At 42.4% G+C, this 23865-nt stretch overlaps 5 protein-coding genes and 1 non-coding gene across 11 annotated transcripts; 2 read left to right on the forward strand and 4 right to left on the reverse strand.

The window, feature by feature from the left end:
• Window positions 1-159: 159 nt before the first annotated feature.
• On the forward strand, window positions 160-14640 carry LOC125770987 (uncharacterized). Of its 3 annotated transcripts, none has more exons than XM_049441152.1 (5): window positions 160-1120; window positions 10776-11309; window positions 11398-11487; window positions 13812-14258; window positions 14335-14640. In XM_049441152.1, exons 2-5 carry the CDS (start codon window positions 11186-11188, stop codon window positions 14625-14627), a joined length of 954 nt encoding a protein of 317 aa, XP_049297109.1. In that variant the 5' UTR covers window positions 160-1120; window positions 10776-11185; the 3' UTR covers window positions 14628-14640. The 3 variants fall into 3 exon arrangements, with proteins under 3 accessions (XP_049297109.1, XP_049297111.1, XP_049297110.1); XM_049441154.1 differs by having other exon boundaries at window positions 160-770; XM_049441153.1 differs by having other exon boundaries at window positions 160-372.
• LOC125770962 (vitellogenic carboxypeptidase-like) lies at window positions 11724-13429 on the reverse strand. Its single transcript, XM_049441095.1, has one exon. The coding sequence runs from the start codon at window positions 13327-13329 to the stop codon at window positions 11881-11883; it is 1449 nt and encodes a 482-aa protein (XP_049297052.1). The 5' UTR covers window positions 13330-13429; the 3' UTR covers window positions 11724-11880.
• Window positions 14641-16585: 1945 nt separating the features above from the next.
• Window positions 16586-19225, reverse strand: LOC125771016 (uncharacterized). 2 transcript variants are annotated; one of them, XR_007419256.1, is made up of 4 exons: window positions 18851-19225; window positions 18684-18772; window positions 17443-18606; window positions 16586-17366 (listed from the first exon to the last, which is right to left on the reverse strand). XR_007419256.1 is itself a non-coding variant. In XM_049441192.1 (3 exons), exons 1-3 carry the CDS (start codon window positions 19000-19002, stop codon window positions 18164-18166), a joined length of 684 nt encoding a protein of 227 aa, XP_049297149.1. In that variant the 5' UTR covers window positions 19003-19225; the 3' UTR covers window positions 16586-18163. The 2 variants fall into 2 exon arrangements, 1 of the variants encoding a protein (XP_049297149.1); XM_049441192.1 differs by having other exon boundaries at window positions 16586-18606.
• Window positions 19226-19386: 161 nt separating this feature from the next.
• On the forward strand, window positions 19387-22764 carry LOC125770989 (iodotyrosine deiodinase). 3 transcript variants are annotated; one of them, XM_049441159.1, is made up of 5 exons: window positions 19387-19850; window positions 19924-20012; window positions 20087-20983; window positions 21052-21662; window positions 21727-22764. In XM_049441159.1, the coding sequence occupies exons 4-5, from the start codon at window positions 21446-21448 to the stop codon at window positions 22440-22442; spliced, it is 933 nt and encodes a 310-aa protein (XP_049297116.1). In that variant the 5' UTR covers window positions 19387-19850; window positions 19924-20012; window positions 20087-20983; window positions 21052-21445; the 3' UTR covers window positions 22443-22764. The 3 variants fall into 3 exon arrangements, with proteins under 3 accessions (XP_049297116.1, XP_049297115.1, XP_049297114.1); XM_049441158.1 differs by having other exon boundaries at window positions 20087-20795; window positions 20867-21662; XM_049441157.1 differs by having other exon boundaries at window positions 20087-20795; window positions 20897-21662.
• On the reverse strand, window positions 22688-23836 carry LOC125771036 (CCAAT/enhancer-binding protein gamma). Its single transcript, XM_049441220.1, has 2 exons — window positions 23646-23836; window positions 22688-23559 (listed from the first exon to the last, which is right to left on the reverse strand). The coding sequence occupies exons 1-2, from the start codon at window positions 23718-23720 to the stop codon at window positions 23251-23253; spliced, it is 384 nt and encodes a 127-aa protein (XP_049297177.1). The 5' UTR covers window positions 23721-23836; the 3' UTR covers window positions 22688-23250.
• On the reverse strand, window positions 22859-22931 carry Trnar-ucg (transfer RNA arginine (anticodon UCG)). Its single transcript has one exon. It is a non-coding gene; the product is annotated as a tRNA-Arg (tRNA).
• Window positions 23837-23865: the final 29 nt, after the last annotated feature.

Genomic DNA, 23865 nt, shown 5'->3' on the forward strand with positions numbered 1-23865 from the left:
AGAATTTTTATTCAAAAATGTATATATCCAACGAAAATGCTTTCATGTTCTGAAACGAAAACGTATGCAAAAGTCTTGCTGTCATTTTTCAAAATGGTTGTATCAAAATGAGTACCATGGCCTCACCTGCTCATTGCGCATTGTTGGTACTGCGCTCCTGGAATTCGTTTCATTTGCCGTTTGTGCGTTTACAATCGCGCGCGAGTTCAGTTCTCTCGCATCGCCCGTTTCTCGACGTTCGCTGTGTGCGGCTCGTGGGGGTTTGTTGCTCCAGGCCAAAAAAAATAATCGCATCCCCAATGCTGTTTATGTGTAGTGCGCATCTCATTCCAACCCTTCATGTAGTGACCCACTAGCAGTAAGTTGTGAAATGTGAGTATTTTTGGTGAATTGAAAAGGGTAATCCATCCCGACCGTGCCGTTCTGAAATTGGGGCACACAACCCACCCTTGCGAGAGGGAGCGGAAGGAAAATATTACAACGTATGCAGCACACACCGCATACCAAGAGTGCGTTCGCAAGCAAGTGGTGTGAGTGAAAACGTGTTGCGGGTAGTCTCAACCCCTCTGTTCAACCTCCCTGGTTTTAGCCCCGTTGGTAGGTGTTTTTTTTTCGCGGCATCCAAGCAACCCATTGAATTTTGCTCGCGTGTTTAGTGTGTGCGTGTCCGAATGTTTTGTAGTAGTCATCGTTTCGTACGTGCGGTCGCGGTGTTCCCGTGGAGTCGCACCGTCAAGAAAGAGGAAGAAAAATAAAGGGGAGCCATTCAGGTGCGTCACCTCCCGAATACGTTTGTTTTGTTACGTGGGGTGCGGTGCGATGTGTGGTGACTAACTCCAAAAAATTTGTCCCCTCCTTTACCTCCAAAAAGAAAAGCGAAAGAAACGCATCCGAAGCGTGGTTGAATGTATAAACAACACATGGAGAAATGAACGGGTGGTTCTCCGTGGCGTGGTGTGAAAAGCATGAAGAAAGGGGTGAAAGAAATTAGGAAGCCGTAAAAAGAAAAAGTAAACATAAACCATCCGCGCATCCCCAATATCGGGGTGGATATGCGCGTATATATGTGTGTGTGTAGGTGTCGATCGTGAATCTGCTTTGCTGCAGCAGGAAATAAAAGGTAAACTTCTTCTCCATCATATTGCTTGTGGGGTGGACAGGTAGGAAGCTGTATACCGTTTACTGCAAGTTGTGCAAACACAGCAGCCTTATGCTCTATGCACTGGCGTAAGTGAGTTTTGTTTTGTGAAAACGAAGCCAACCCCCCCGGGGGGGGTTGAAGGTATTTTAATGCGGAAAGACCACCTGTACAATGACATGATGGACCGTATGTACAAACTGAACAAATATGCTCACGTTGTGTACCTTCGACGCGCGTGTGTGGGAATTTTAAGTTCAAAAATATGCTCCATTGAAGAACGGTAGTGGGAAAGAGAGGAAAACATTTAAAAGGAACGAAACAAAAAGGAACCCAAAACCAGTGTTCTGTAGGGGAGTTTTTGGTGGTTTTTGGGGGGGAAGAAGAAGGTAGCATAGCGGTTTGTCATAATCCGCGCGTTTAAAAAGCGCGTGGCAGCGAGAATTCTACTAACGAGCAAGAATGGTGGTGTGACCGGGCGTCGACGAGACACAAACAAGCTTGCTTTCCTGTAGCTTTCTTTCCCTTGATTCCACCGGATTTACGAAGGGCGTCCAGATTTCAGTGACGTGCCTTCTGTCGTAATCAAGGTGACGCTACGGTGGACCCATTTATTTTGGCTTTCCCCTCGGTTGTTCGGGGTTTGCGCGTAGGAGCTTATTATGCAAATCGCTTTCGTTGTAAGGGCATCCAGGTGGAAGGAATGTGTAAAATGTTGTTGTTGTGCTGGGTAGAGATAGCCGTTCGGTGTATCACGCCACGCAAACAAAAAGAAAAAATAATCGGGCGATACAAAAAAAAACACAAACCGGTATCAACCAAGACGCATTCCGACGGATAATGTGCTGTCAATTGGTTGGTTTCTTCTTTTCCTATCCCTTGCGTGCAAAGAGGGTGGGGGATGGATGGAAGAAAATTAAGGAATAAAAACTTCGCACCAATACTGCTTCACCGATCTCGTCTATGATCTCCTCGTGTGCTACGAAGGGTTTGGGTGTATCTATGGCAACACTTAGCGGATGCAGCGTGACAGCTGAATCAATATGCCGGTTTAAAAAAGTAACGGTGGAAAAACTGCTGACGAATAACCAATGCCAATTAATGTGTGTACTAATGTGTATTGGAATTAAAAAAAATAATAACCTAACGGTGTCGGAGGGATTGAAGGTTACCTGGTTGAAGGTTACATTCACGAAATTAAATATCTCTATACCAGTATTTATTGCAACAGGTTTGCTGGAGTAGGAAAAGCGACAATCTTGAAGGAAATGAAAATATTTTTAAGTTATTATTTTAGTGGAATTTTATGTATCACATGTAGGCAAAGATAACCTGCAATTTAAAATAAACACACCTAGGCAAGAAAAAACCACGTCAAGAAGATAGGCTATTTGCATAAACAATTCGAAATTGACAGATAAGTTTCTTCAATTTGAGTCAGACTATGTGGTGATGGTAGCCTTGAAAGCATTATTACAACAATATGAACTAGGTCTTTGTCCTGAAAATTCCTCTATTTCATAAAGATAACTTGTTTCTCGTGGAGCTACTTGTGCATAACCGGTACACTTGGCCCTACAATGCTGAAACATATTGTTTAGACAGCCGGCGACTGTGGAGCTTGGAATACAGACTTCGAATAAACTGGTGGAAACATTCCAGAACAGATAATGCCATTGAATGATCAGCTTAACGAGAACATTAAATTCGCATTGGAATTGACCTCTTCTGATCGCTACAACATCAAATGTTTAAAATATAAAAGTTTATATTTCGTTAGGAATAAACTCTGCTATTGTTTTACAATGGAATATTTATAATTTAAAAAAAAAACAATTGTTATCGTCAAATATTTACGTTCTCTTGAAAGCAACGAAATGTTTCTCCTTTTACTCTACGTGGAGCGGTTGTATTTTACCCGTGTGAAAACACCACAAACAACCGACAGAAACTTTTGATTTCTATCTTCATTAGCGTTAGCAACGTTTCATGTCGGCCATTTCGCAGTGATGCGAACCACCCTCCCCGGCTTTTGGATGGAACGTGGCAAACGTTTCACCTTCGCTTTACGTGCACCACCGAGATGCAATTGTTCTGTGTGTGTTTTTTTTTTTGTTTTTTTGTTCACTTCACTGTTGCATGATAATGAACTGTGTGAACAAAGTTTCTATCAAGCGAAAGGAAGGGATGGTTTTACTGTAAAAAAAAAAATAAATGTCTAAAACCGTCCTAGGGCAATTCCCTTATCTCATGCCCGGTGTTAAGCAGCAGCAGCAGCAGCAACAAAATTTACAACGTAGTTAAAATGTATTTCTCTATTAAGCGAAAAACTCCGGTACTCAGTTGGCTGTGTTTTACAATGGGCACAAACTCTATTTGCCTTTTTTGTTGTTGTTTCTTCTATGCCACAACATTTTGTTTAATGAATTCACCGCCACGCCGGCTAGAGCTCGATCGGCAAAGGAAACGATGTCCATGATTCACCTTTTCCTCTTTGGCGCTGGTCACGGACACTTACCTGCATACATACATATATCCAGTTTGCACCGTGTGTGGGACATTGGAAAAGTGAATGGAACAAATCGCAGGTGGAAGTGCGTTTCCATGGTCACATTCCTTTGCAACCGGCGACATTGCATTCAACAGTTTTGTTTTGTTATTATCAACAGCTGAAGAAGTATTATTAATTGATCGAAAAATAAACAAAACAACCAAAGAAAGTGGCTTAACACTATTTGGTGAATTATTTGCAATTCAGCTATTATTGTTCGTTGGTTCATTTTCATGAGCTCCATTTTGTTACGAATTGTTTCCATTTCGGCAGTGTGAAAGATGTACATCACGGATTGTGCAATTATTCAATATTGCATTATGGTGCCACGCAATCATCCCAAACACCACCCGCGCAGTTCCGTGCGTAAATTCGTTTGCGATTAGAGACTGCAATGCTGCGATAGAAACAAAACCCATCACGCTGATGATACACAAATCTGTGATGAGACATGTAAAATAAAAAGAAAAAAAAAGCGATCGAGATGGGTTCATTAGATGCGACAGCGCTCTTCTTCGTGTTGTCCCCACTATCGGACAACATCATCATCCAGGTCAGCGGGCAGAAACCCTCTATATCGGTCGGCCATACTACGCATCTGCGATATAAGATACGCTGCCTAGGATGATGCTGATAGTATCGATGCATACTGATGACCTTCTCCGGGTGTTTTGTTGCACCGGACCGTGTGCATCGGTGCAGCAACTATATACTGCCGTTCAGTGAAACACACTACAGAAGAATGATATTTTATATGGCAGCTCTATAGGGGGGGGAGGAAAAAAATCTCATCGTCCATCTTTCCGTGTGCCGTTTGCTGGTTGATCTCCGATGAATTCTAGACGTTGGTTTTAAGTAGGTCTAGCCGGTTAACCGCGACCAGTACCGAGACTGGAGTATTTGTGCTAAACACTCCACACAGCATTTACCCGGCCCCGCACGAAGGTTTAACACGCAAACGTGGACGTGCGTCTGTGTGGCCTCGGTTTTTTTTTGCCGATCGTTGGAACAAGCGAGACTGAAGTTTTCTTTTCGCACCGTGGATAAGCGATGCAACGGAAGTGAAAACGGTGCTATCGTTTGTACGATCGATCCGATGGTCACATGGATTGGGAAGCCGGATAGTAATTATTGAATCACGTTGCAAATCTGAACACACACACAAACACACCTGAAGTTTTATTGAGAGTGTCCGTATGTTCCCTTTCTCTAGCTTAAAGATATTCCTTTTTTTTTTGGTGGGAATTTTTTGTTAGCAGATTTTATTGGTCAGCTTTATGGTTGTAGTATTTTTAATTGGAAACAAACTGCATCAAATTTTGGCTTTCGATTTGTTGGTCTTCTTTTGACTTCCAATGATCATTAACTAATTATTAGTTCCTATTGAGTTTGTCTACAGTAATCATTTGTTGACCGATCTCTATGGCTGATGAAAATTTTCAATGATAGCCTTAAAAAGTGAAAGGAAACTGTGCTATCGGTGGAGTAAAAATGTATTAAAATGTATTAAATTAATCATTATTTTAATATAGAGCTACCTACATACTATTAAGCTTTATGTGTTGTTAACTCTGTTCCAAATTCTCAATATTTTGGCTGTCACTTATCAATAATTGCGTTGGTGATCGTGCGACGATCGCCATTCCTTTTACAAAACATTCGGGAGTATTGGGGCATAATAAATCCGGTGTCATTTACATGACGATACCAAACTTGCGGATCTTTGGACGCGTAATATGCTTGAGAGCTGTGTACTGCTTTTATGCACATAAAATTCAATCATTTCTTAATTATATTAATATAATAACAGCCTAAACATTTTTTTCGAGATAGATACCTAAAGAACTGAATCGAAATAGATTTTTTTTAACAGGATGTCTTGGTCTGAGATTTCTTTATCTTTACTGACATGTAACAGGATGATCAAGCTAGAAAGGAGTTATTGTAAGTGGAGCCTAGACCTGGTCCCTGGTACACCTGAAGTTACAATTCTGGATGTGGAATTTGTTACCGATTGCAATTTAAATTAGCTTATTATACAAGGCTAAAATTTTAAAAGATTATTTTACGCTATTCATAAACCACAGTTTTGTCTTGTATCTCTTTTTGTTAGTGCTTTTATAAGTGCAACAAGTTTATTTGAGTTTTTAAGTTTTTTTCTTCTGCTGTTAGGGTTTCTATGTAAATAATTGAGGCTAAATCAAGAATAACGATTAAGCTTTACATTTTCCCAAGAATTTCCATTATCAATTACGTTTCATAGCTACTTGCTGTGTGGAGATTCGCTTTCTCTTGCAACTTTACATACTGACTTCTCGAAACGAATGCAAACGATAGGTTGCACATTTAACGTAACGCAAAATTCACCCCAAAAAACCACTTGTCCAAGTTGGACGTTAAACGATCATAACGGAACTCCTCCCGTTCCGGAGTGTAGAGTGCCGAAACAGTTACCGGGCTAAGTGTAGCAATTGCACGCGTGATTTATCTTTCGACTTCCTTTTTGCTCATGTTTCACCGATATTTAGTAATGACCGCCCGCCTGCATGTGGTTTGAGCTGTTTGCCACTACTACGCCAGGAAATTAAAAACTCTTCCCAATGGTCTGACTTGTCATCATATGTAGGGTGTGTGTGTGTGTGAAGAACGGTGGTTGTAAAATTGGAACACAAAGTATCTTTCAGCATGCTCCATGGTCTGTAGGTACGAACGAATTCTGACGATCAAGAAGTGTTTATTTTCGGTACTCCTGTCTTAAACCCCACCTTCTGGGCCAGAAAGCGTTTTCTTCCCCCCCGAAAGATTCATGACGCTTTCTGCTTCATTAGCTTCCGATCGGGATTTTACAGCTCAGTTCCGAAGCTTACGGAATGGCAACAGTACAAACCCCGAGCTAAACTGGGGAAATTCCTATGCGGTGTCTAATTCCACCACAAAACAACCCCCCTAATTGATGCATACACGCGATGGGTGGACGGCGGTTTGCGATGGAACTCATGTCCCGTTTGGTGAACATCTTTCGAGCGTGCGTTTGCTAAAATGTGGCGTTCTGTATGAAGTTGTGATACAGATTACGAAATCGATCAACGGGAAAAACTTCAAACAAAGTTTCGACCCAATGACGGGCACTGAATTCCTAACGTCGTACGTTAACTGTCTGTGTCATCTGTGCCAGTAAAGGTACACGGTTGAGCGATTGTGGTTTTGGCGTTGGGGGTGAGATGGAAGATAGTTCTAATAAATTCTATTACAGAACGAGATCGATCGACGTTGGTGAGGTGGTTATGTGGTGCTTATTTTGTTGGGTTTTTACAATAGTTTTTGGTGAATTTAAATTGATAGAAAATTGAAATTACTTTATTAAAATGGTTTTAAATTATAAATCATATTGAGGCTTGGAAATTCTAGTGTAAAAGTCTTGAAGTTTGAATTCTTCCTTCAAAATAAAATTAAACCTTTAGCTGACAAGGCTTTAACAAATGAAATGAAAGATACGATTACTGTATAAAAATACATTTTTATTTTGAATAAATAAATTTTAAGTGACTTACAATGAAACAGACTCGATTTCAAAAAATCCCACCACAACTTTTTCAAACACCCATTCGTTCTGTTTAGAAGCGCTATTGGGGCGCTTTATCGGTCAGCAAGCACAGCTAACTAGATCGAGTTGCATAATGCAACAGTTTGCTGACGCCGAATGAGGTCTGAGTTCCTTTTGTTGAAAGGTCGTCCGGTGGAAGAGTTTCCGGGGCTAGGTTTGGTGTCCTAGCCAAAAACCCCCGTGATTGATAAATTGATTTAACCATCTGAACTTTCGTTCCATTTCACGATATCGGCTCCCGTGATACGTAAACCCTTTAAGTGACAAAGGGAAGCAATAAAGTGAAATATGTTTTTTATTTATTTTAAATGCATAACAGTAAAGAAGGGTGTATTCTATCAGTGTCATGTGACCCATATTCACTACGTTTGCCAAAGGAAAAGAAAAAAAATCAGTTTCAACTCAACACAATCCTCATTGTGTTTCTTACTCCACTGCACGTAGCCAATTAGTCTCGCATGAGATTCACTAATACCACCGTCACACGTACACGTGCAAATGTATGGTAAGAAAATTACTCCACACCATACAATATTCAAATGAGATGACCACTTCAAACGTTCAAACCTTGCCGTGTCCAACATCTCACCCTACTTCTTCTTCATCGCTTCTTTATCAACCCTTGTTTCTTACATTTTTGCTATTGCGTCGTTGTAAATTCCCTTTGGTCGAAACTTCCTCACACTTGTGCATTTTTAACGCAAATGCATCACAGTTACGGCGTATGCAGTTGCATACCAATATACCTTACCCTAGTTACAAATTGCTAGAACACTTATCTACCTTAAACAATGCAAACAAATAGGTAAACAAAAATGTAGCGCATCATAAATATTATTTCGCAATGTAAGGGAATTGTTTTCGGTACAATATTTCACATCATTCCCCACTTCACATATTCGTTGACACAATGGGAATAAAATAAACTCTATTTCCCAGGTGGAATAAACTGGTCGTAACTAATACGTTCTAGTTTTGGGAACACGAGAGCAACAGGTATCAAGGGAATGGATGGAGAGCGGCAAAAAAACGGCACCAGTGCTTTCGTGCTCTAGTGCTAATTTATTCATTTTAATTTAGTGTAGAAAAATAGAGTCATTCGAAAAAGTGCGCCACAAGACTTACGCAATCCGGTTTCATTTCCATCAATTAGCATTATTATTTCGCGTTAGAATGACTGGCAGGGGAAAACAAACCGGACAACGCCTAGAATGATTGGCTGGTCAGGCATCAAGATGGATTTTTTTTTTAACAGTCATTATTTTTAGAGACTGTTGGAAGCAATCGAATCAAATTACTGCCTTTTTAAAAATTACACTTTGGTTTTATATTGCAGTTTAAATTTCTCAAACGGGGGAGGGTCTCGAAGGGTGCGCAGGAGCTTTTTTTTGGGTAAGTTTGCCAAACAAAGGTCTCTATCGCAATTGCAGCCTCAACAAAAAAAAATCCAAAAACAAAACGCTGTTGCAATTTTACTTCAGGGCGGTAATTGTACACCCTTGCACAATCGTCACAGCATCAAAGATCAACTAGTGTTAAGCGGCTGAGCTAACAGAAAAAAAAACATTCTCGATTCTAATTGTGTTCTGGAACAGACGAGACAGAGCAAGCAAAATAACACATCCGGTACCGTTTAATTTCAATTCAAAAAAATGTTCTCGTATAATGTGTCAATGCTGGACAAAGGCTTGGTACTATCGGATAACACCAAGGGCAAACCCTAACCTACATCTTCGTCGTTGGTCAATCTCCTGGGATATTAATTTCATTATTGAAGATTCACCTTCTGCGAGTGTATGGAGCGACGCAGTACATCGGTGAAACATCAGACCACAATGGGCAACGTGGGCGTTCGTGTGACGGCACTTGTCGCCGTCGCCAAACCTTCTTTTCTCGTTGCGCGTCTTGTAAGCGCGTCTTGGTGCTTATGGACGACTAGCAAAGGGTGGCCAAGTTTTAACCGTAACCACTCCATTGCCATCACCATAATTACATTGACGTGTGGTCATCGTTGGCTTGAAAGTTTATAGGGTTGTTTAGTTCGCGAGGTGATGAGGTTCATGATGAGAAATGAAAAACCTAAACAACTGACCATTTGTACGTCGTATTTATTGTCCGTCGTCCGAGCGTCGTATGCCTTTTTTGCTACCTAAGCTCAAAGTAAACAGAAGCAGTAGATGAGATGCCATTCACAGTTAGCGGTGAGGTACTTCTTGTTGTGAATAGTGATCTCTAGAACATGCGCACTAGCGAACACTATGCACACTAGATGGGGAAATTGCTATTGCTAAAAGATCTTACCTCATCATAACAACAGGTTGCTTTGTTTGGAATTCACTGTCCGGTTGGATCTGATCGGTTCTGACATTACGATGATCAAATCGATCGTTGTCGTCTACGCTTTCTCAGGGTGAGGATCTTGTTTTATGTACCTACTGCGATTTATAACTTAAAATGCCATGTGTTTGAAAGAATTTCCGTGGATGAGTCATTTTGTCTATTGCTTATAAGTTGTATAGCGAATACAACAGGACAATTTACTTGATTTATTATCAGTCATCATAAGTAAATCTTACTTATCCCGTGTATAATCGGAAAATCAAATAAAAAAATCAGATTTATCTTGCTCTGACCTTTTGAGTTTGAGTCCATTTCTGGTGAGATTTGATCCTCCTACGACCTTTGATGTATTGTAGCTATCTGGATTGCACGAAATCATTTCCAATTTGTATTCTTATGTTAAACATAATCAATAATTTCGATAATATATTTAATGTACGTAATTTTAATTTAAAACAAAATCTTTAAAACAAGTACCTTTACGTAAAAAATTCGCCCCAAGTTTTTTTTTACTGATTAACGATTAACATCAACTCATGCGGTAAATACGATCACACCGGGAATTCAATTTGGTGCAATTTTAACCCGTCAAACACAATGTGCCATTGAAAAAAAAACGAAGACTAATTGCAATCAACCCGCCGGATATGCAAAATCACTCACTGCACCACTCCGTTGCCGTTGCTATTCGCCTATTTGTGCAGTCCAATCACTACGGTTCGCTCTCGATGCAATCTTTGGAATTGGAATTTTAATTACTTTCCCAAACTATCAATCGCAATACTGATTTGTGGAGGCTAAACGCTACTACACGTTTGTGGACGAGAGGAAGAATCGCTGGTACCGGTGACCGCGTGTCATACCGAACGGGGGAAAAAAACGTTGCTGTGCCAGTACATTCCGTCAGTGAGAGTTGTGCTTTCTGGTGGTTTCTTTCCTCTTTCGTTGTCCCCGTATGCAGGTCTACTTTATAAGGCGTCCACGAGCGATGGAAAACGGCCGAGGCACGCGCCTTTAATCGTTTAACTCATCAACAATTCACTGTCCGTGTCTGTCGGTGTGTCGTCGCCTCCGGGGAAAGGGAAAGAACTTGTCTTCGCGTTCCATTAATTGATTTGTTTCTTTCTGTTTTTACTTTTCAGCGTTGTTTGTCTTATCATTTGTACCGAGCGCTCGTACCGAACCGTTTACCGATGTGCTAAAACCGGTCAGCCAACCTCTAATCGACGACGGGTCAGCTTGAAGCCGTAATTAACAAGAACGATCCGGGGCACCCTGTCTGGTCAGTTAACTGGACAAATCACTGACACGAAGAAAGTCATCCACAAAGAGTGTTCGTCATCCACTATTGCGTCCTTCGAGTGTAAGGAAAGAAGTGTGCCGTGGTCAGTGATTGGCCGCTCGGAAGCGAGGGTGTCTAGTGTGTAGCACCGGAAAGAGAAGGAAAAAGGGGAAGGGGACCAACTCGCAGCGCGCGAGATGCGACAGCATTCGCGTGAACAGCCAGCGGTCCGTTACCACCTTCACCAGCGACAGCAACACCAGCAACATCATGGCGGGAATTAAACCGAACATCTACGCCGTGATAGTGACCTCGGTGGGATTCCTCTGTCTGGTCATCAGTGCGACAGCGGTCGGGGTGCCGGTATGGGCTTACTACGAGGGCCGTGGAATAGGTGAGCAAATGGAATTGAGTTGATGAAAGGAGTAAGCTTTCGATTTTTGTTGCCACTGTATTGATTGGATTTTTACTTACTTTAACAGAGGATCGCGGCTATTTTGGTCCTTGGCAAAAGTGTCAGGTGCTCAGCTATCGGGAACGGTGCGGCGATGTTGGACGCTTCAAACCGGATGGTAAGAATAAAATCGTGGAAAAACATTTAGCATTACGAAGAAAATCTATTTACATACACTGCAAGAGCGAAAAGCTGTAACAAGATCGTTTTAGGATAAAAGCTTATTTAAATCGTGCTCTACCATGATTAGGCTTTTGGTAAAAACTCCAATGAAAATTAACTCAATCAAAGTCAAATAAAAACAGAAGTGGAGTATTCACGTGCGTTTTACACAAAGAATAGAAATAATTACAATTTCTTGTGCTTTTATGGTTAATTATTTTATTTAACTGTGAGCAACGTGTAATGCTTTCCATTAGAAACACGATCTTCATCGTGTGTTAATTGTCAGTATGTGATAGAGGAATATTTGTAAAAAGAAAAACACTTTTGTAAGAACATCAGCGTTATTCTAAACAAACCCGTCGACCGAGCCAGGATGCGTGAAAGCCGTTATTAACCGATGTGCCCATTTCGGCTGATCGCGCGGTACCATGTGGCCTGCATCACGTACCAAAACTTCCACCAGACCAAATGCCAGCTTAAAGTATGCTGCAATTTCGCCGTCAATCTCTAGTTTGCCTCTCGGTACGCTTCGATAGTAGTTGGCACCATCGAACTGCAGCATTTGCAGATAGTTTACCATCATCGGATAGGCACAGATAATGTCCAGCTGACCGTTGTAGAACATAATGCGATAGTGTTGCAACAGCTCGGCAATCCACGGTGCTACAGTCGCGAACACATCTTCCTCCAGGTATCGTTCGACCAGATTCTCCTGGTCGAGATCGTGAAACGGTTGATCGCCAACGTGCAGGGCGCGTCTCGTTTCGTCTAGGTTTAAAAATTGTGTCAGAAAAAAAGCATCCAACGGATCTTCAGCCGTGCGTAGATAGTTGTAGTACGTTTCGAACCCGCTTACGTTGCGGAAGAAGGAGCCTCCACCGTTCGCATCACCATCCAGCAAATCGTCCATAGTCTCGAACGCACAGCGATAGTTTCCCTTGGCAAGGCAGGTTGCTACGGTTTGTTCGTCCTGTTCGAACCGTTCCAGCGCATTGCTATCAATTATTCCGAGCTGGTAGAGATACTCGCCGTAGTTTAGTTGATTCACCGGATCACTGTACCCGTTACCGATCGCCATACCCGTCAGATTGACCCACAGTGATGTTGGGTCGGCATTCTTCCGGTGTATCGTATACCCTAGCGCAGGCACATACTTTCCCGCGTACGATTCTCCCGTAATGTAGAACGGAAGCGATTGGAGCTGCGGAAAGAGCCGCAAAAACTGCACCACAGCCAAATACAGTTCCTCGCCTATCTGTACTTGGTTGCGTGCGTAGCCAGCTTCACTGTCCGTAAAGCTAAATCCCGTCCCTACCGGATTATCTATGTACAACAGGTGGTGGTTCTCGTACCAGGAGTGTTCCCGCTCTACTGCCACCAGATCGCGCGTGATACGAAACGGTCCATTCTCCTCGAACAGGCCGAACAGAGACGATGCGCCGGGACCACCCTGCAGCCAGAGAACGAGCGGTGCCGTTGTGCGGTTCGCTTTCGCCGGAAAGTACCAGAAGTATAGGTTTGAGTTGAAGTGCTTGTCTACGGTGAGATACCCGGCGTACGATTCGAACCCTCTTATACGGCTGTGTTGGACCCGGGCCGCACTTTGACCTCCCGATATGTTGCCGCTTTCGATGTAGGGTGTTAGCAGTAGCGGTTCGCCATTGCTTCCGTTCCTCGGTGAAGACAAAAACTGACCACGGGGCCAAACTTTTTCGTACGGATTAATAAACAGACCTTTGGTAAAGGGAAGCACTAAGCCTAGTAGGAGAAATAATTGTCCCATCGGTAACAACATGGTGGGACTTCAACTGGGAACAATCTTTTACAAAAGCTGTTTCACTTGCTACAAATTACAAACACTTACTGATGGACGGTAAGACGGACGGTAAGATGGACACTACAGAAAGCAAATCAGGTTGAGATGGTCTTATCAGACAAAGAGCGACTCACACATTGCGATGATCTTTATGTGTGGTTGTGTCGGATCAGTAGAACCGATGCATCCGAAGGAGCATGTTGAGTATGAACTCTGATTTGTGTACTGTAACAACATAACAAAACGACGCTTGATTGATAATCAGTGCAGCGGGACAACAGCGAGAAACCAATCCCTCTCACAATTCTCTTCTCACTTTAGTAAAAAAAAAACAGATAAGAATTTCTTGAAGGATCACTCAAGATGATCATTTGTCTACATTGGTTAATTTCAATAAAAATGTCCTTAATTTTTAATGCTTTTTTAAATAAATCTTTCATTTCCTTTGCATTCCATTGCAGCCGTCGTGTTTGTGAGCGGCTTGTTGGCGGTCGGTGGATGTGCACTGTTCGGGATCTTCTGCATCCTGAGCATTATCCAGATTGCGATGATATCGTCTCGCGATCGTGTCTGTATGAGCTACAAAGCACTCGTAATGCTGAAGCTAGTCGCAGCCATACTGGCCGCCGGTCTATCCATAGCGGCTGCAATTCTCTTTGCCCTGCAAACCGATGACAATGCCCGTGGCTACCAGATCACACGGGGGATCTCCTTCTATCTGCAAATTCTCGTGACGGCACTGTCGCTCGCGCTACTCGCTTTGGCTGCGTACGATCGTATCCTAACGAAACGACCCGACGGTGACCCAACGATGCTCTCAAACGCGACGTCCAATGGACGAGGAAGTGGTCGCAGCGGTTCCACCTACAACAATCCCGGCTTTCGAGAGACGTCACACAATCCTAATGGTAGGTGCAAGATAAATGTTGAACCGCACCAACATTTTGTGCTCATATTTGGCTACTTCTCTTCTCCCTTGCTTAGGCATTGCAGTAACAGATTCATCCGGACGGCCATACTCATCCGGCATGAATGGTAGTATGCAATCGGTCAACACAACCGTCACGACCGTTTCGAACGGTTCGACGATCGGGTCCGGATCGGTTACGAGAACGCCATTACGATCCAGCCTCAAGAAACCACGCCCTCCAAACACGACTACGGACGGGTTGGGTATCCGTAATCCTGGCTATTCCGGGGGCAATCAATCACCGCGTATGCAGCGGAACGGTAGCGTTAAGAAGGTGCGCATCCAAACGCACAGCACCGATGTTTAGTGAATGGTACACTTAAGTGCAAGCCACAACAACAAAAAAAAGGTAACGAGTATCGAGGGTACTAAAAACGTAGAGGATAGATTTCTGTCTCTCGCAACACTCTCAACCATTCCGTCCAATTGAAATCACACGTCCAGCTAGAAGAGAGGTGAAAACAAAAACGTACTGATTGTAAATATAGTATTTATGCGCTACAATTTATGCCACACAGCTGGCATACAACGGAGGTCCCGGGGCCCCGTTGGCGTAACAATCCATACTAGAGATAATCAATTGCATTAGTATAGCACGCGAAGGCTAACACCATTGGCATAATACACCGCGTACACGACCGAATCGGTTAGAAGCGTTTTAGCGAAGCTAGTAGAATGTTAGTGTCGACAGTCAAAATGCACAAAAAGTGCCCTAGTGAGTTAATAAGGTTTCTTACACTACTTAGAACGTTTCTCTCTGTTCATCATCGCAAACAGCACACGTTTGCTTCCTACATCAGGACCAAGTAATACAGGTTGCCTTACTGTTGATCAGCTTAGTACGAGGTGCGTCGGCCACAAGGGAAAAGTATTTTAGATCTAACATTCCACGTCTATATGATGCTCCTATATTCGTCCATTTCTTCGATCAAATATTAGCTCACTTTTTGTCACTTTTACAATCAATTAAGGGAAGCTACGGGAAGACATGGTCCAACTAAAAGTGGTTCTTCTAGGCACATTATTCGAATTCAAGAGCGTATTATAATCGGGTACAAAACTGGACACACTCTCACACACGTATCCTTACGACGGGTTACGCCATTTGTTTTAATCACTAGCTGTTAATTATGTTTTTTTTAAATCTTCATAGAAACATATCTGGAATGTGCGTGCAGGTTGAACAATGATTGTGGTCTTCCAAGGTTGTTAGTAGCGTGTAGTAAATGTAGCAAATATGATTAAGTGCACGTTCGCATTGAAATGTATTCCGTCCCGAGGGAGAAGATTCTCGTTAAATTTAGAGCATAGTTTAGTGTATCGCATTGTTATTCGTCATTCCGCCTGATGCAGTGACAGCATTCGGAGCAACTTTTAATCTCTCCTAGCGACCGTCCGCCGTTTGTGTTAATGTTAGCGTCTGTGGGTGTGGGTCCGGCGTGAGACTGTGCTTTGCACCGGGCCCTGATTATTACTTATCGTATGAGCAATACTTGCAATTAGTAAGCAGATCACTAGGAAGGGAGGGTTTCTGTTTAACGGCGGAGACATTAACAAACAGTATATGAATTAAATGAAGGATATAGTAAAATTTGCGAAAGACACAAGGAGAAGAAGCATAAAATATCAACTTTTGCACATGTGAAGTATAATATATCGATGTGATCTTTCTTCCATCGTGATTTTTTGTTTGTTTGAGCCACAGCCAAGCAGCGCTTGATACCTTGCTATGCGTGTGAGTGTATTTTGTGTGAAAGAAGCACAGCTTTTTTTTATCTACGTTTATAAAATGGAAGAAAGGTTTATTTGCTAGTTATTTTGTATTACGCTACAAACAGAGAAAGGCAATAAGCGAAAGTGGCAAGAGCATCACGTTCCAACCATGGGAAAGACAGTAGTAGCCGGTACTGTGATTCATTAAAAATGAATTCCATAATTCCTGTTCGATCTTACTTACGGTGTTTCTCCGTTATGTCGAGTTAGGTTTTTTTTATATTATAAGTGGTGTGTAAAGTGTAGGAAAAGGAAGCGAGAAGAAAAAAAACATTCTGTAACAAATCAAGAAAAATGTTCACACTACTGTAGTAAAAGCCGAGGGAAAACCCGAAGTTACAAAAAAAAAAACACTCCCGGTGTGTAATGTTGTTTTGTGGAATGAAAGAAATAATCTAAACGTTGGGCTGTCCGGTAACATTTTTTAACATTTTATCATTTTGAAGTTAAGTGTTTTTGTGACAACAGAACAGTATTTTCCCCGTTATTTTTTTTTTTTTGTAAATATTTAAGTAAAATCAAATCGGATTATTTTGGATGCTGGTACTAGTTCTACGAAATGTAAGTTTTAATAATGAAACGATATTTATTAACTAGGTAAATCAATAGCAACTTATGGGTTTATCTACATACGTACTTCGACTCGATTCGTGCTGTTAATCGTGATCTTCCATTCATTCAGCTTCTATCAAAGGAATTTTATGAACTTATTGTATTGTAATCTATTGCCTCTTCTGGAGGATAGTATTTGAAATAGGTTTATAACTACGATTCTATGTTTAGCGTAATCATGTTCGCCTACATGATAAGATTTTTGTGCTACGATCTGTGATCTCCAGCGAGCAATTCTCATTATTGGTGGGTGTTTAAATCTCTATGATTTCATTGTCGCTCTTCCATTCTACCAATTCGAAAGCATTTGATGCATTAGGTAGAACTTTCCATTTCTCTTACTTTAACATTTACAGTAATTCTTACTTTTAAGGATACATCTGAAGTTTGTTCAGCGATGTAGCAGTTAGCTCGTGGAACAAATAGACTACGCAAAAGTAGAGCATCTCCATCTACTCCACTAAATATCATCACACCGACGTTCCAGATAACCCGGCGGAGTTTCTATCCAATATGCAGGCTCTGGCGGCGGCTGCTTTGTGAACAATTTGCAACACGTTATCCTTTCTAGGCAACCAGCAAACCATCTACGGTTCTTCTTAGCTTTTTCCGCTTTCGTTTGTCTATTCTCCGACTGTTGGGTCAAGCAGTCGACAAATTCCTAAAGGACAATAAATACCAAACAACCCATTGTACATAATTCAAACATAAACGCTGGGGAACCATATAAACCTTACCTGATATGTTTGGATACGGTCTTCATCAGAAATAGCTATGTTCGTGGGATTTGCTACCGGCGGTGCAGTATCCTGCTGTTGTTTCCTTTTTCCATGGCTACTTTTTTTTCCACAACAAAGAACACACTTCAGAATGCAACATATGCAACATTTACCCATCGTAATTAAAAGCCATGCAGGTAAATCTAGCTTTTTATTAATATTTTCTCCGTCCGAGTACTTCGCTGATGTATAGGAATGAAAGCCGATTGGAACAGTTAGTACAATTACGAATTACAATTTTGACAGCTCATTTAGTACAATTCGGAGCGAAGATTTTAGTACATGCGAAAAAAGAATGGCGTATACACACACGCACTGGAAAATTAATAGCTAGTCGTAAATGAGCAAGCAAAGCTTAGTTTTTTGAATAAGAAATGCTGTGGAAGAAGGTAATGAACACAGCTTTTCTATTATTTATTCGATTAATACGCAGCGGAATTGTGATCTTTTGTTTGTATGTAAATATTCCGAATCGGAGTGATTCCAGTCACGAGTGATGTCATCATTTCCCTGTTATTTCAAAGAAAGAGAATTCAGAAAATATTAACATTTTTTATGTACCAAATATCCACGTGAAATGCAGTGTTGCCCTTTCAATTGTACCTGCAATCTTTGATTTAAACCTATAGGTTAGTATAACTTTTTCTTACTTAAAAACTTATCGTAAGCGGGTCACACTTTAAACAGCTGTTTCTAAAAGCGTTTTAGTAGCGCTCGATGCGGAAGTTTCCCATGAAACAGTTTTGAGACATTTCGGCTTTGTCGTATCCTTTGCTTCGTGTGTAATGGATGGTAGTGAAATAGCTACTTCATCAAATTTGCTGTTTCCGTAATGACTGTTGGCATCCGTAGCCGGTGCGATTGCCGAGAGTGAGGAACCTCGCCTTAGTTTTGGTGATGCAACGGAGCTACTGCTTAGTAGTTTAGATGCCAGATGGGGTTCAGGAAATGGCATAGAATGAAACTCGATCAGACACGTCCTACCACCGGTATCGTTTTGCACCATCGACACATCGGTGCGTTCCTCTGCAAGTAGTAGCATGGTACGTTGTTCCAATTCTAGAAGATATTTCAAACGCCTCCGTTGCTGTATCGTCTGGTGCTTGTTGTACAGTCCATGTCCTAGAGAGAATGATAATGAAATGAAACTATAATCGTACTCCCGAGCACAAAACACATCACGAGGCGCCATACGCTACCTTTAAGGAATTGTTTTAAAAACAATTGCTCCAACTCTTCGTTTATGTTCCTTTCCGATCTGAAATTGCCGAACAAACGTCTCGGTAGGCTGAGCAGCAAACAAACGAAAAATAAGAACACAGATACGATTCATAACCGGCACATACAGGTGGATAGAATGGATTACCTTTGATGGCGTGATTCGAATGTCCAGTTTGAATGCGCGGTGAAAGAAAATTCTGTTGATGCTGCCTTTTCCGGCCGTACACAACTGTTCCATCGGAATTTGTTACACTTGTTGCGCTGTTTATCTAACCAACTTTGCCATGCGGACAACATATTGCTTTTGCTGCGCTGGTCTGCACGTCTTGCTGCTTCAAGTAGGCTGAGTCAAATGAAGCAAAGGAACAATGTGTCCAATAGCTTGTGCTTCGCAGAACTTGTCTGTACAGGGATACACAGAACTCGTTCGTTCTTGTTTGTTTTGATCAAAATGTCCTGTGCGAGAAATACTCAATAGACTACAACTAGGCGCAACGAATTTAAATTCATGTCAGAAATCGGTCACAGCCTTTGCCCATCTAGGAAATTTGCAGATTAACATGACATTTTTTTCTGATTTGTATCACTTCATTGCACATTTTATGCGTGTTTTATACGCATTTATACGCTCGTAGTAGGTTGAGGTTTTTTTTCTATTGAACTCACACGGTTGCCATAGGTGACCGAACGCTGTGCTGTTTCGAGTTCGAAGTTGCCTGCGCCTGATTGTGAGCAATTCGATTATCATCAAATCATCAAACAATGTGAACTGCCAAATTTCCCGGATACTTCTCCATTTGAAAGCAAACGAACAACAAGCAAACATATTTTTTCGCGGAATTTATTTGCAACGAAAGACGAAAACACTATCGAAACCTCCAATCAATTGAACAGACGAACACGAATGTTATTTTTGTGCATGTTGCTCCAGTTAGCAAATATTGCTCTAAGTAGTAGTAGCAGCGAAGGTAAAGGTGAAGATTCATCAAAATGTTGTGCGGATGGCAAAGTTGGTTGGATAAGCAGCGTAAAAAGTGCACCACACTGCCCTCGAACACAGGTAACGAAGCCAAACACGCAGCTTCGGCCGAATTTTCGTTTACCGAGCAAACAAACTGGACACCGGGACCGATGCGCCACCAGAGGTAAATCTTACTCGCAGCCTCGCTCCTTTTGCAGCTTAAGATGCAATGGTTTAATCCTTTGCTTTTTTTGTAGTTTACCTAGATGTCTGCTTGGCAATTTAGTATCCGAAAGAAACCTCAATGAAGAAGTGGAACAATCGTTTTTGAAACAATTCCTTAAAGGTATTAAAGGCGTATGGCATCTTGTTTTCTGCACGGAAGTATGATTACACTGCTATATCGTTGTCATTTTCCAGAACATGGACTGTACAACAAGCATCAGACGGTACAGCAACGGCGGCGTTTGAAATACCTTCTTGAGTTGGAACAACGAACCAAGATGCAAGTTGCGAAAGGACAGAAAGATGTGTCGGTCGTGCCAAGTGACACCGATCGTGGCATATGTTCGATCGAGCTTCATTCAATGCCCTTTCATGAGCCAAATACGTCTCCTAAACCGTTATGCAATTCCTTCGCATCCTCGCTACCAAGAACTTCCTCGTTATCGGCACTCAAATCCGTAACAGATACGGACTTTCATTTTGACGAAGCATGTACTTCGCTTCCATCTTTCACGCATCCGGCAAAGGATGTGGTAAATTCCAAAGGTCTCAAAACTGTTTCATGGGAAACTTCCGAATCATTCTTAGAGACTGAATTTTAAAAATATCTTCAAAACGAATCCTTTCTTGAATATGAATTCACATAACAGTGAATAATATAAATTCTATTGCCTGAATTCCCCAAATCCTTGTTAAAAGAAAAAAAACTTGAATCAGAAATCAACGCAGATTTAAACTCATGGTAAAGGAAGTTTAAAGACTGCTTGCCAATAAAAAAAAATCCACCTTAGAAGCACGCACCGGTATATGGTTTGTGGTGATAAACTATCATTAAACGGCTCACCTACGAAGAAAAGGGACTGATACCAATTATCTTCCCTGTCCAAACATGAACAAGTGATTGGTAAGCCACATTTGCCCTTACAATCTTCCACCCGCACGCACGTACACAGACCGCAGATTCGCGATCGTTAGATCGGCCTGATCTCTATTATTTGCTTCCAGTTGCAGCAACTGCATCTACTGCCGCCTTTCGGTTACGACATTGTACGCAGAACCCCTCGCAGCCGGTTCGGTTCACTCCCGCAATGGGTTCGTGTCAGTGTGTAAGCGTCGTTACAAGCATGCCCATAAGTTTGACCCATGCCCTTGTCCCACAGACGTGGAACGATTCACCAACCTTCACACCATTGATGGAGGATGGATTGGTGTGGAGGACAGCTTGCGTGTGAGTGAGTTGCATTTGCACGCTGCTTCCCCTCCGGTGGGTTGCGATTAAATGCATGGGGAATGAACGAAACGAAGCAGCGGGATAAAGCTAGATAACGATGAAAACACACAAGGCACGAGAAGGCGAAACCCTGCGTGAGTTAGAGGTTAGACTCTGGCGTAATTGATGATAATGGGGTTTTCGCGAGAAGCGACTAACACCCCGACTAGGCGGTTCCAGTTCATCAGCAAGCTTCGGCCGGTGATGATCGTTACTCTCCGTGCACACGTCGTTGCTAAGAAACAAACGACGAAACCATTCATAGCAACGACTTGATTGAAGTCATGGCTTCCTATTTGGAGGATCTTGTCGATTCGCTCATCAGCAGTTCGGCGCTCGTTACCTACTGGAACTACATCTTCCCTGTACTGGTGGGTCTCTATCTGGCCATTTCACTCTACGACAAGCATCGGTATGGTCGCAACAAGAAGCTTAGAATTACTGAACCAGCCGCCATCGAGAAAAGTGGCAACAAACTGGATGGTATCGAGTATGTTGGAGGTAAGTGTGATAAGGTGCTGGAGCGTGAAAGCTCATTCAATAAGGTAACATCTCTTCTCCTCAGACCTGGAACATGCTGAGTATGATCCGGTACCGGCACTGGAGGAAAAACCACACATCCCGTATGTTGGTGCAACGGTTACCCTCGCGACAGATTCACTAGAGGCGGCCAATCGGTTTTATGCCATTGCCAACAATCGGCGCAGTGTGCGCAAGTTTAGCTCACGACCAGTCGATGTTGCGATCGTGGAACGATGCATTCAGGCGGCCGGTACTGCCCCCAGCGGTGCACACACGGAACCGTGGACATTTTGTCTCGTATCCGATCCATCGGTCAAGGCAAGCATCCGGGAGATTATTGAAGCCGAAGAGTTTGTTAACTACACGCAACGAATGGCGAAACAGTGGGTGACCGATCTACGGCCAATTCGTACGAACCACATCAAGGAGTACCTTACGGAGGCGCCACATCTTGTGCTAGTGTTCAAGCAAACTTACGGCTATAAAGACAGTGCCGGTGGGAGTGACAAAAAGCAACATTACTATAACGAAATATCAACCTCGATCGCGACTGGGATGTTGCTCTGTGCGTTCCAATGTGCCGGGTTGAGTTCGCTCGTTACCACACCGCTGAACTGTGGACCAATGCTACGCACACTGCTCGAACGACCACCGAATGAGAAGCTGTTGGTGTTACTTCCCGTTGGCTATCCTGCGGACGATTGTACCGTACCAGATCTTCAACGTAAACCGCTGGAAGACATCCTGGTGCGCTATTGAACGTTATTCCATTTGCTGTGGTTGTCTTTATTTGACGGAAGAAATATCGATCTATACTACTGCAAGGGAGAGAACTCGCTGCACAAAATCGAAAATGGGAATACATACCGAAAAGTTGGATACATTAACGATAAGAGCTGTATTATGATGGATTAGCAGCAGTAGCAGCAGCACCAGCAGCAGCATGCCTGTGTCGGATGTTGGATCGTGAACGGCAGTTTCCCTTTTATGATGAAACCCATGTGTATTTGTTTATCAGTGTGAAGATAAGGTTTTATTTTACACGTATAAAGACAATAAAATTGCATCTGTAATAAAGTAACGCATTAACATGAACGTTCTCCGTCATATGGTAAAAAATAATTATACAACTTCGGGGGTTGTAAAAACAACTCTCCACAACGTGTGTGCGTGCGCGACCGTGACAGGACTCGAACCTGCAATCTTCGGATCCGAAGTCCGACGCCTTCTCCATTAGGCCACACGGCCTTTCATCCGCCCGGGCGCTTATTTACAACCACGTCCTCTTTCACCCGTTCGCTTCTTTGGAGCCTATCTTTAGGCGTGTTTCTTCAGGGTGCGATCTACGCACAGAGGTGTAGCGCCTAACGTTACACGTTTGCTAAACACGAGTACATTTCATGCGAAAATGTACATACCATCACTGTCTGAGCATTGTGCTTTGACACAATAAAGTAGGTTAATCAATACGTTCACGATACCCGTTTACGAAACAGTCACTAATCGCGCTGATGGTACAAGAAAGGTGCATAAAACTGCCGAAGATTTTTGCTGCATATTTTACATTCTACTTCCGAGATCTGCTTTTGCTTCCTTCCCCTTTCGGTTGTTGCTTGATGCGCTTTTTGCTAGTCTCGCCATCATCGTCATCATCGTCACTATCGTCATCCTGGAGCAGCTCGTTCAAATTGATCCCGACCAGCTTGTCTGCCTTTGCCTGTGCTTGCGTGAGAAACAACTCCTTCAAGAATTTCAGTTCCTTCTTCTGGTTGTCAATTTTATCCTCCAGCACTTGGTTCTTTAAACGTAAGTCGTTCACACGCTGTTGGGTTTCTTCCGTCTTCATTTTAGATTTTACACGGCTGCGTTTAACGGCCTGTCGAGAGGGAATAGTTTGAAAATAACGTAAGCCTTTTTCCCTGATCGCACATCTAGGATGATGAAATCGTCGTAATATTTTACCTGATTATTTCGGTCACGCTTGCGGCGATATTCATCGTCTTCGTCGTCGGTTGTGGATTTTCGCTTCGGTGGCATTCTGTTTCGTATTGCAACGAATGCGCTTTTAGTATCGATTTGCGCCAAATACACCAATCCAAAGCGTTTGGTAAATAAAATAAAACACGGAATTGCACTGCTAGCACTGCGCGACCGATCTGACACAATTGTTTTGATATGTAAA

Source organism: Anopheles funestus, chromosome 3RL (assembly GCF_943734845.2).
Source record: "Anopheles funestus chromosome 3RL, idAnoFuneDA-416_04, whole genome shotgun sequence".
Classification (NCBI taxonomy): Eukaryota; Metazoa; Arthropoda; class Insecta; order Diptera; family Culicidae; genus Anopheles; species Anopheles funestus.

Bases quoted from the DNA above. Each gene is read 5' to 3' on its own strand.
- LOC125770987 (XM_049441152.1), top strand. From the start codon at position 11,186: ATGGCGGGAATTAAACCGAACATCTACGCCGTGATAGTGACCTCGGTG. The intron at 11,310-11,397 runs GTGAGCAAATGG...TTACTTTAACAG, and splicing joins CTACGAGGGCCGTGGAATAG to AGGATCGCGGCTATTTTGGT. The intron at 14,259-14,334 runs GTAGGTGCAAGA...TCCCTTGCTTAG, and splicing joins GACGTCACACAATCCTAATG to GCATTGCAGTAACAGATTCA.
- LOC125770962 (XM_049441095.1), bottom strand. From the start codon at position 13,329: ATGTTGTTACCGATGGGACAATTATTTCTCCTACTAGGCTTAGTGCTT.
- LOC125770989 (XM_049441159.1), top strand. From the start codon at position 21,446: ATGGCTTCCTATTTGGAGGATCTTGTCGATTCGCTCATCAGCAGTTCG. The intron at 21,663-21,726 runs GTAAGTGTGATA...TCTTCTCCTCAG, and splicing joins TGGTATCGAGTATGTTGGAG to ACCTGGAACATGCTGAGTAT.
- LOC125771036 (XM_049441220.1), bottom strand. From the start codon at position 23,720: ATGCCACCGAAGCGAAAATCCACAACCGACGACGAAGACGATGAATAT. The intron at 23,560-23,645 runs GTAAAATATTAC...CCCTCTCGACAG, and splicing joins AGCGTGACCGAAATAATCAG to GCCGTTAAACGCAGCCGTGT.
- LOC125771016 (XM_049441192.1), bottom strand. From the start codon at position 19,002: ATGTTGTCCGCATGGCAAAGTTGGTTAGATAAACAGCGCAACAAGTGT. The intron at 18,773-18,850 runs GTAATCCATTCT...TTTGCTGCTCAG, and splicing joins TTCGAATCACGCCATCAAAG to CCTACCGAGACGTTTGTTCG. The intron at 18,607-18,683 runs GTAGCGTATGGC...CATTCTCTCTAG, and splicing joins TTTAAAACAATTCCTTAAAG to GACATGGACTGTACAACAAG.